Consider the following 12087-nt stretch of genomic DNA (forward strand, 5'->3'; position numbering starts at 1 on the left):
GCGATTGCGCCCCCTATCTGTCACAGTGGCATAGTCGTTAGAATTCTCTAGCATCTATTGCAGAGGACCTGTATAAAAAATTTCTGTGTACAGAGAACCCCCTGAAGACGACGTACGGACCCGCAACAACAGTGCCAGAACCAACCTTCAACAAGTCCAGAATAGGAAGGAAGATGGGCAAGCAGAGCAGTATCGCCAGCGGGAGAGCCATGCTCGTAATGGCCGACGCTCAGGAGAAGTTACGGAGCGGCCTCACAAGTCCGGAGAAGCAACCAGGGATCAACGATCGCTCTGAGGTACGTGACGGGATGGTCATCGATAATCTGTTTAAAATAACACACTTTATCCCGTGCATATACCTCGGAGATGATCACCTGGAGGCTCTGTGGGAGAAAGGAGACTTACCCAAAGACAATGAACCGCTCATGTTCGAGCCAGAGAGCATGGAAGAGGACTTCCGCATGTCGGTGGCAGGCGAGGGACACGTAATCAACCCCGGTGTTTTCTGGGAAGGAGGAGGTCCACGTCCCACTATTTGCGCCTTCGTATCCAAAGATATGGACTTGGACATTCTGAACAGGAAGTGGGAGGTGAGCGAAGCACCACTCACCCTGCAAGAAGGTAATGAGGGCCGGGAAATGACTGAGCGGGCTATATATAAATTAATAAAAACAGACCGCAGTCCGCCGAAGAAGGCAACCTGGTCCTCAAGCCCAAAGAACTCCAATTCCCAGAAGAGTCTGCGAGACCCGTCAGAGCACGTGCCGACAGCGGACGGGCTCATTGGCTCCCAGCCGGTAGGTATGAAGAAAGAGGAAGTAAGTATACCTCCGGCCGAATTAATTAAATCTTTTGATGTGCGGGAACTCGAGAAATTAATCGAGCCTGTACGAGGTATTTTGAAGTACTACAATGTGCCAAAGCTACACACTGCATTATCATATTACTACCTATATAATTATCTTGATTAATAATACTTCTTTGAAAAGAAATAAGAACTGTGTTACAGTTTTTTACTGAAAAAAGTTCTTTGAGAAATACATTGCATATATGTTTACATAAAATGCACACATACAAGGAAATGAAAAAGAAGAATAAACACATTTTACTTACTTAATAAAAAATAAAAAAAAAATATTGATATTTTCAGGAATGACAGACTATGTCACTTTATTGATATTTTTAGGACAGTCTATGTCAGACATCAGTGGTTATCATTACTCCAACTGCTGCTTAATTTTCAGTATGTAAACAAAACGTAATGAAAAACTAAAGCTGACAAAAATCAGCCCAATTGCACTGTCATTAACCATAGTCATTATCAAATTAAAAAAATAAAGAAATCAAAGTATTAAGAAAGTTAATGTTTTCAGATCACAGAACCTATAGACACAGAATGTTACTTTTTATTTCTATGAGTTGACATACCTGGAGGGCCTGGAAAACCTGGTTCTCCTGGTTCTCCTTTTAGACCAGGAGGACCTGGATCTACCATAGTCTTTCCTGGTTCACCTTTAGCACCTGTGAAGCAAACAGAGATTAACATTTAAAACAAGTTGCTTGCTCAAAATATTAATATAACAGAAACCTAAAATATTAAGAAGAAGCACAGATAACCTGTATTGTTCTGTAAAGCAGATGTTATCATTGTTCAACAAGTTCCCAAACATCAGGAAAAGAATGTTTGAATGGCGGAGAACAACTAACTTTTTGGAACTGTATGTAACAGATCATTTTATAGTCTCGAAAATTAGATTATATTACATTAAATAGGCTAAAATCCAACAAATAACCAAGACAAGATAAATGTATGGTTAGTGAGTACATATATAAACCCTTTGCACATATTTTTAGAATGTCACTGTACACTGGGGACATTCTGAAGGACTGGAAAAATGGCAAATATTACTGCATTGTATAAAAAGGGTGACCAGGCAGATCCAAGCAACTATAGCCCAGTAAAAGTAACATGTATCACAGGTAAATTAATGGAAGGAATTATTAAAATTAAGATTGAGACACATAGCAAGAACAGGAGTTTTACTGAACAGTCAGCATGGGTTCAGAATAAGGTGGTCATGTTTTACTAACATGCTGGAATTCTATGAGGAAGTAACAATAGGATATGATCAAAGTGGAGGTTATGACATTATTTATCTTGACTTTCAGAAAGCATTTGGTAAGGTGTCACATGAGAAGTTTGGCATCAAAGTAAAAGAAGTAGGATTTCAGGGTGTTGTTTGTGGATGGCTGCAAAATTGTCTCAGACACAGGAAGCAGAGGGTTATGGTTTGAGGAATATTATAAGAATTGATTGATGTTAAGAGTGGTGTCTATTTTTAAAATATATATAAATAATTTGGATAGGAATATAAATAACAAGCTAGCTAGAATCCGCTGAATCATGACTTGGGCGGATGAACTTTATTAAAAGTAAATGTCAAGTTTTACATGTAGGAAGTAAAAATGTTAGATTTGAATACACAATGGGAGGTCTGAAAATTGAAAGTACATCTTATAAGATGGATTTAGGAGTCATAATTGACTTTTCTTCGCTTTTGGTCGCACCTTCTGGTTGTACTTTACACAAAGTGTCTTTGGATGTGAACAAAGTTACGCCTGCGTGATCAGTAAGTGACTATCATTAGCAAGGAGAATGCATGGTTTATGTACGATCGATATCTCTTGCCCCTTTCCTCTTTGTTCCTTAGGAAGGTTAAACTAATTTTAACCTCATCCAAGCTCCAACGCAGACAAATACTCCATCTTTTCATTCCAGAAAAGTTACCCTATAGAAATAAGGGATTGCTTCAGCCTCTGTTGCGATCATTCCCTGTCAGCTATGGATTTTGGCTATGGGCAGCCAAATTATCACCAGGTCAAGCTGTAACGTAGTGAGGGAAGAGCAACTGATTTGGGTGTTGCAGGGTTTTATTGGGAGGAATAGAGGCTGTGTTATTGGCTTCTTGGGTGTACATAAGCTCATCATCTTGGTTGACCACTGGTGCAAAGTTCTCTCTATCAGTGTTACTTATCCTGGAGTTATGGTCCTTTGTTCAGAATTTTTATTTTGCGCTTTACAGAGAGGTGTCCCTGGCTGTTACATTATCTGGAATCGATCACCTGATCAAATAAAGCTGCAGATGGTACATTTCAAAGGGAGCCCCAGTCAGACAAACTGAGACTTTTAACTGGTGATAAGAGTGTCTGACAACAGTTTTCTAAGCCAAGACTCGGATTCCAACCTGGTAAAATGAATAATGCCAGTCTGCCCTACTATATATATATATATATATATATATACAGTGGGATGCAAAAGTTTGGGCAACCTTGTTAACAGTCATTATTTTCCTATATAAATCGTTGGTTGTTACGATAAAAAATGTCAGTTAAATATATCATATAGGAGACACACACTGTGATATTATCAGTGAAGTGAAATGAAGTTTATTGGATTTACAGAAAGTGTGCAATAATTGTTCAAACAAAATCAGGCAGGTGCATAAATTTGGGCACCGTTGTCATTTTATTGATTCCAAAACTTTTAGAACTAATTATTGGAACTCAAATTGGCTTGGTAAGCTCAGTGACCCCTGACCTACATACACAGGTGAATCCTATAATGAGAAAGAGTATTTAAGGGGGTCAATTTTAAGTTTCCCTCCTCCTTTAATTTTCTCTGAAGAGTAGCAACATGGGGTCACAAAACAACTCTCAAATGACCTGAAGACAAAGATTGTTCACCATCATGGTTTAGGGGAAGGATACAGAAAGCTGTCCCAGAGATTTAAGCTGTCTGTTTCATCAGTTAGGAACATATTGAGGAAATGGAAGACCACAGGCTCAGTTCAAGTTAAGGCTCGAAGTGGCAGACCAAGAAAGATTTCAGATAGACAGAAGCGATGAATGGTGAGAACAGTCAGAGTCAACCCACAGACCAGCACCAAAGACCTACAACATCATCTTGCAGCAGATGGAGTCACTGTGCATCGTTCAACCATTCGGCGCACTTTACACAAGGAAATGCTGTATGCGAGAGTGATGCAGAGGAAGCCTTTTCTCTGCCCACAGCACAAACAGAGCCGCTTGAGGTCTGCTCAAGCACATTTGGACAAGCCAGCTTCATTTTGGAATAAGGTGCTGTGGACTGATGAAACTAAAATTGAGTTATTTGGGCATAACAAGGGGCGTTATGCATGGAGGAAAAGAACACAGCATTCCAAGAAAACACCTGCTACCTACAGTAAAATATGGTGGTGGTTCCATCATGCTGTGGGGCTGTGTGGCCAGTGCACGGACTGGGAATCTTGTCAAAGTTGAGGGACGCATGGATTCCACTCAGCATCAGCAGATTCTCGAGACCAATGTCCAGGAATCAGTGACAAAGCTGAAGCTGCGCCGGGGCTAGATCTTTCAACAAGACAACGACCCGAAACACTGCTCAAAATCCACTAAGGCATTCATGCAGAGGAACAAGTACAACATTCTGGAATGGCCATCTCAGTCCCCAGACCTGAATATAATTGAAAATCTGTGGTGTGAGTTAAAGAGAGCTGTCCATGCTCGGAAGCCATCAAACCTGAATGAACTAGGGATGTTTTGTAAAGAGGAATGGTCCAAAATACCTTCAACCACAACCCAGACTCTCATTGGAACCTACAGGAAGCGTTTAGAGGCTGTAATTTCTGCAAAAGGCGGATCTACTAAATATTGATTTCATTTCTTTTTTGTGGTGCCCAAATTTATGCTTCTGCCTGATTTTGTTTGAACAATTATTGCACACTTTCTGTAAATCCAATAAACTTCATTTCACTTCTCAAATATCACTGTGTGTGTCTCCTATATGATATACTTAACTGACATTTTTTATCGTAACAACCAACGATTTATATTGGAAAATAATGACTATTAAAACAGTTGGGTACATACTTCGTGCGGAAACAGTCTACTTAGGCATGTTCTTCATGTCTCAAATTGGTCTTCAATATTGTTTACAAAATGACGGCTGATTTTACAGTCTTACATAAGTATTTTACCCGACTATTTACACGCTTGGAGATGCGGTAATTTTTTTTCATGCCGACATTACGATGTAATCTGATGATTTTTCATTATAATCGATAACTTTTATATATTGATAAAATTCATTGTTTCTACATAAAAATGCAATCATTTTACTTACAATGCCAATGTTTTCACCACATAACAAAGTTTGTCAGTCAGATAATCTTTCCTGAAATTTGCGATTTCGTGTAGGTTGTGATATATTGAAGTGTTAAGAAATTTATTGCGTGACAACATCAATTTTGATGAACTGTCTATAGATCGTTTTTGATTTGAGAATTTTTCATATAAAATAAGTTGGTTTCGCGCTGTCAGTTTATTAAAAATAAAGAAGAAAACATTCTAACGGTTTCCAAATGTTATGAAATATCTATAAAAATCTTCACTTAGGGCAGCACGGTGGTGCAGTGGTAGCGCTGCTGCCTCACAGTTAGGAGACCCGGGTTCGCTTCCTGGGTCCTCCCTGCGTGGAGTTTGTATGTTCTCCCTGTGTCTGTGTGGGTTTCCGCCCAAAGACATGTCGGTTAGGTGGATTGGCGATTCTAAATTGGCCCTAGTGTGTGTTTGTGTGTGTCCTGTGGTGGGTTGGCACCCTGCCCAGGATTGGTTGCTGGGATTGGCTCTAGCAGACCTGTGTTTGGATTCAGTGGGTTGGAAAATGGATGGATGGATCTTCACTTAGACGCCATTATTTTTTCCTGACAACATCGGTAATATTTACTTCTTTGGTAAATCAGTCCAGGAACCATGCAGTTCAGCTCAAGCAGAAATGAACAGCATTTAGCCCATGCTGTCTGAGATGGTAAAGATTCTTGGGGGAGAAGATGTTGCAAGACAAAAGCTGAAGAACATGGCAGAAAATGAATCGGACAGTGTTCTGTTATGTAACTGTAATATATGATACAGAACTAGTGTATCTATAATGAAGGCATTGTTTATTAGTAAGTTAAAATGATAAGGGAATCTTTTATATAATGTTCTAGAGCAAGGTGGCAAAATACTACTCCCTAAAAGAACTTTTTCAGTTTTAAAATGGAAGGCAGTTTTGGTATCAATAAAAGAGATCAGAAAAAATAAACTATTTTTCACTTTTGTTATTCATTTATGGGCAAGTGAATTTAACTGGCGGACAAGTGGATTTCCACACCCCTGACACACACACATATATATATATATATATATATATATATATATATATATATATATATATATATATATATATATATATATATATATTAGAGGCTCTGCAAAGAAAGAAAAATGGGGGAACAGAGGTTTACGAGACACACTCACTAACTTCTCTTCTTTTATCTACCCAATAATTGAGTATAAGCCAACAGGAGACAAGTCATCTTACTTCCAGCGTGCTTCAGACTCTTCTGTTGTCAAACATATAAAAGATAGTGCTCATTAATGAACCCAGATATGCCAGAGCCAGCAGTAGCCTGCAGAAGCTTCTACTGGAGCCCATAGCATGGAACTTTCAATTTTGACCTTCTTTTGTTTGATTTCCTTTACAACATTTATTAGAATCATTGATGTTAAATAGGGTTCTCAGAGAAGAAACCAAACCTTTTATATTGTCTTTTGTATTCCAACAATATATACTTTATATTGACTGTATAAAGATTCTATATATATGCATGTAAAACTGTGCTACTTACCAATTGAAACTATGAGATATATGTTTTATTCCTCATAAGCAATCTGTTTTAACCACTAACACAACTAGTGAAAAGTATTTTTATTTCTTCTTTTTTTAGAAAGTAAAACTCTTTAGAAAGTTTACTTTGTACTTCAGCTTAACTTGGTAAACATCAGCTAATGCTTATGTGTCTGAATTTTGTCCTCTTAATTCAGAACCTGATCTGCATTCCAATAAGCAGAAACACAAAGCAAGTTGTGGCAGCTGAGTTGAGGGTGCTCAGAGCTGAGAGTCACGTGTGCTTTGCAAACGCTAGAGTCTGCTGAGAGTGTTGGTTTGTTCTGTGGTGTGAGATTTACATTAAAAAAATACATTTTGCTCTTAAAAACTTGGGTTTTGGTTGCATCTAAGGAACCGTGTGGGAATTTTTAAAGCTTTTTTCCCTTTAGAAGGGTTTTTTTTCGCCCGCACAAGAGCAAAAGTAGCTGGGTGTTTGGAAGTGCGCTTGGAAAAGTTATTTGTACTTGTTCTTTTTCTTGTTATCTGTATTTGAATTAGCATCGAGGCGGCAGGGTAGAAAGCAGCAGTAACTGATATCGGCATTTGTAAATAAATAACCGCGTCGTCGTAACAGCGATTCCTTAGTTTAAAGGAAAAGAAAAAAAGGCCGCGGCTGACTTCAAAGCAGTAAAAGGTGGAAACTCAGTAGTGCGCAGGTAAGCGGCCTGCGTTAAGACACCGTTCAGGCACAAGGAGTAGTAGGAGCAAATAAGGTAGTAAAGTTTTATTTATTTGTTTATTTTAGATTAAACAGTCCTTAGCCGTCCAGAGGCAGAACAGTTAAGTGGGCGACAGCGTATTGGTTCATTAATACGGGGGAATACAAACAGTGCGAGTGAAGAGCTTATAAGTAAGAAGAGCGCAAAGCTAGAAGAGACAGAGAAAAGTAAAGTTAACCTCATAGAAAGGCAAACAGCAGGCAGCTGAGAGGGAGAACAGTACAGGAGCTTAAGGGGAAAAGGTGTAAAATATCTGTAGCAGATCTTAGTGTTACCATTTAAGTTAAGGAGCAGCTGAAAGAAGAAGAAATTTAATTTTAAGAAAGAAAAAAAATATATAGTTAAGGCAGCTTAGTAATCCCAAATCAAATTTTAATAATGAGGCCAGTGCAATGCAAGTCCTGTTGGATGTTGGACTTTTTAGATGATGGTTTGGAAGAGCCAGTTGTCTATGAGGGCTACATCTGCAAGAGATGCCAGCTGATCCAGCACCTCGAGCTCAGGGTCGCTGAACTGGAGGAGGAGTTGGCTGACCTGCGTTGTAATAGAGAATTGGCGGACTTGGCCCAGGTGTCCTTTAGAGATAGTGTGCACCCCTAAGGTGGCGGGAGGAGATTCCAGACCAGACAGGTAGGAATAGGTGGGTCACGGTCGCAAGGCGTAAGGTAAAGGGTGCACACTGTCCGGGGGCATCAACCCCAGAATTAGAAGTGTCTAACCGTTATCATGTCCTGGCGGAGCTGGACGGTGACTCTGATAATTCTGAGGTGGTAGGCAGGGTTGAGGAGCCCCAACGGGCCACCTCAAAACCAGTTCCCAAAAAGAGAGAGGTAGTGATAGTTGGGGACTCAATCATTAGGGGGATTGAAGCGCAGGTGTGCTCCAGAGAGAGAGAGTCTCGTACGGTGTGTTGCCTTCCGGGAGCACAGGTGGGAGACCTCCTGGAAGGGTGGATAGGCTCTTGGCCAGAGCGGGTGGATCCAGTTGTCATTGTCCACGTTGGAACAAATGACATACATAAGGGTAGTCTGTCAGTTCTGCGATCCAAATTCAAAGAGTTAGGTACCAAGCTGAGGAGCAGAACTGACAAGGTAGTCTTCTCCGAAGTTCTGCCTGTGCCACGCGCCAGTCCAGGTAAGATTGAGGAGATTAGAAGGCTTAACGCGTGGCTCAAATCTTGGTGCAGGGTAGAAGGGTATAGGTTTATGGGGCATTGGGACTCCTTTTGGAACAGATGGGACCTGTTCCGCGGACGGGTTACATCTGAACCGGAGGGGCACCAATGTATTGGGGAGGCGTATGTGTAGGCTAGTCGAGGATTGTTTAAACTAGGGAATGGGGGCAGGGAGTTTAGGACAGGCCAGATTTAGATCTATACATGGAAGAACAAACAATGGTGTAGAAATAAAAATGCATAGTAATGTAAATTTTAAGCAAACACGTAAAGATAGAAGGATTAACACATTAAAAATAGCTTGCCTTAATGCTAGAAGTATCAAAAATAAGGTAAGTGAGTTGGAGTTGTATGTAGCAGAGCACAATTATGATATTATAGCAATAACGGAAACCTGGCTAAATAACAAAGATGGGGATGAGTGTAACATAGAGGGATACACATTTTTAGGAAGGATAGACAGAACAGAAAAGGAGGTGGGGTTGCTGTTTATGCCAAACAGGAATTAAATGTAAGTCATCTTCAGTTGGATGATGAGCCCCATCTTAGTGAGGACATGTGGCTTCGCCTGGAAAATATTAGGGCAAAGGTCTCATTTTAGGAGTGTGTTATAGACCACCCAATTCAGACAGTAATTTCAACACACATCTTTTAGTAATATCAAAAGGCAAGTTTACAGGGGATATTATAGTCATGGGGACTTTAATTATCCAAATATTAACTGGGATAACCTTACAGATGGAGGAGCACAAGAGCAGGAGTTTTAGAAGTAATCGCGACTGTTTTTAACACAGCATGTTAAAGCACCAACAAGGGGTGAAGCCTATCTGGATTTAGTATTCTGTAATAATCAGGATAGAATTGAGGGTGTAGAGGTGATTGAACCACTAGGGTCAAGTGACCATAATGTAATACAATTCTCAGTATTTTGTAAGAGTACAGATGCAAAGACTAAAATTGTTAAGTTGAACTTTAGTAGGGCTAATTTTGAGCAGATGCGACAAAGTCTAAGTAGGATAGACTGGGATAAGCTTTTAAATGTGGAGACAGTCGAGGAGCAGTGGAACAGGTTTAAAATGTTTTACATGTAATGCAGGACAGATACATACCTAAATTTGGAAGTAATAGGAAACTAAAAAATCTCCACGATGGATTAATAAAGATTTAAAAAGAAGTTGCAAAGGAAAAACTGCTGTATAAGGCATATAAGACTAATGACTGCAAAGAGAACCGTAGCGTATGAGAAAATGAGGGCAACCATTAAGAAGGATATCAGAGAGGCTAAAAGACAGTTGGAGAGGAATATAGCAGATAAGGCGAAAGAAGACCCCAAGAGATTCTTTCAGTATTTTAGTAGTAAAAGAACAGTTAAGGAGGAGGTCAAGTTCATCAGGAATAGTAAAGGGAATTAAAAGATACAGACAATGAAATAGCAGATGCCCTAAACTTACATTTTTCTGAGGTGTTTACAAGTGAGCAAGTGGATAACCTGCCAGAGGTAAACACAACTACTAAGGAGGTACTGAGGGATTTGGAAATTGTAGAGGGAGAAGTGCTGCTCAGATTAAATAAGATGAAATCAAACAAATCACCAGGCCCAGATAATATTTATCCTCGTGTTCTTAAGGAGGCTAGTGAGTACATATATAAACCCTTGACACATATTTTTAGGAAGTCACTGTGCACTGGAGAGATTCCAAAGGACTGGAAAATGGCAAATATCATCCCATTATATAAAAAGGGTGACAGGGCAGATCCAAGCAACTATAGGCCAGTAAGCTTAACAAGCATCACAGGAAAATTAATGGAAGGAATTATTAAGGATAAGATTGAGCAACACATGACAAGGACAGGAGTTATTCTGAACAGTCAGCATGGGTTCAGAAGGGGAGGTCGTGTTTTACTAACATGTTGGAATTCTATGAGGAGGCAACAAAAGGATACGATCAAAGTGGAGCTTATGATATTATTTATCTGGACTTTCAGAAAGCATTTGATAAGGTGCCACATGAGAGGTTGGGCATCAAGTTAAAAGAAGTGGGAATTCAGGGTGATGTTTTTAGATGGGTGCAGAATTGGCTCAGACACAGGAAGCAGAGGGTGATGGTGCGAGGAACCTCATCAGAACTGGCGATGTTAAGAGTGGTGTTCCACAGGGGTCAGTGCTAGGGCCGCTGCTATTTTTAATATATATAAATGATTTAGATAGGAATATAAGTAACAAGCTGGTTAAGTTTGCAGATGATACCAAGATAGGTGGATTAGCAGATAATTTGGAATCCGTTATATCATTACAGAAGGACTTGGATAGCATACAGGCTTGGGCAGATTTGTGGCAGATGAAATTTAATGTCAGTAAATGTAAAGTATTACACATAGGAAGTAAAAATATTAGGTTTGAATACACAATGGGCGGTCGAAAAATCGAGAGTACACCTTATGAGAAGGATTTAGGAGTCATAGTGGACTCCAAGCTATCAACTTCCAAACAGTGTTCAGAAGCCATTAAGAAGGCTAACAGAATGTTAGGTTATATAGCACGATCTGTGGAGTACAAGTCCAAGGAGGTTATGCTCAACCTTTATAATGCACTGGTGAGGCCTCATCTTGAGTACTGTGTGCAGTTTTGGTCTCCAGGCTACAAAAGGACATAGCAGCACTAGAAAAGGTCCAGAGAAGAGCGACTAGGCTGATTCCAGGTCTACAGGGGTTGAATTATGAGGAAAGATTAAAAGAGCTGGGCCTTTACAGTTTAAGCAAAAGAAGATTAAGAGGTGACATGATTGAAGTGTTTAAAATTATGAAGGGAATTAGTACAGTGGATCGAGACTTGTATTTTAAAATGAGCTCATCAAGAACACGGGGACACAGTTGGAAACTTGTTAAGGGTAAATTTCGCACAAACATTAGGAAGTTTTTCTTTACACAAAGAACGATAGACACTTGGAATAAGTTACCAAGTAGTGTGGTAGACAGTAAGACGTTAGGGACTTTCAAAACTCGACTTGATGTTTTCTTGGAGGAAGCAAGTGGATAGGACTGGCGAGCTTTGTTGGGCTGAATGGCCTGTTCTCGTCTAGATTGTTCTAATTCTAATTCTAAATATCCGAATTTATTTGGTATGCATTTACACATTTATCAAAAATACCTTAAAATGAAGTTTTTCAATGTATACATAATTTTCTGCATTATGCATTAATATGCCTACCTGGAGCTCCAGGAGCACCAGTACGACCAGATACTCCTTGAACACCCTTCTCTCCTGGAGGACCTTGAGGACCAAATCCTGGGGGACCAGATGGACCCCTATCACCGGGTAAACCTGGAGGTCCTGGATCACCTGGGGGTCCTCTTTCTCCTTTATATGCATTGGGGCCCTGCAAACAGAAAATATAAAAAATATAAAAATTCACATTGTGTAATTA

General features: G+C 39.8%; 1 protein-coding gene across 1 annotated transcript in view; it reads right to left on the minus strand.

Annotated features, from left to right (window-relative positions):
* col4a5 (collagen, type IV, alpha 5 (Alport syndrome)) overlaps positions 1-12087 on the minus strand; it is a 481130-nt gene that overhangs the window by 182258 nt on the left and 286785 nt on the right. Inside the window, exons 26-27 of the mRNA XM_039765771.1 lie at positions 11871-12039; positions 1429-1521 (exon numbers count right to left, since the gene is read on the minus strand). Of these exons, the coding sequence (XP_039621705.1) occupies positions 1429-1521; positions 11871-12039 (262 nt within the window). The remainder of the gene's footprint in view (positions 1-1428; positions 1522-11870; positions 12040-12087) is intronic.

Source organism: Polypterus senegalus, chromosome 10 (genome assembly GCF_016835505.1).
Source record: "Polypterus senegalus isolate Bchr_013 chromosome 10, ASM1683550v1, whole genome shotgun sequence".
NCBI classification, from domain to species: Eukaryota; Metazoa; Chordata; class Cladistia; order Polypteriformes; family Polypteridae; genus Polypterus; species Polypterus senegalus.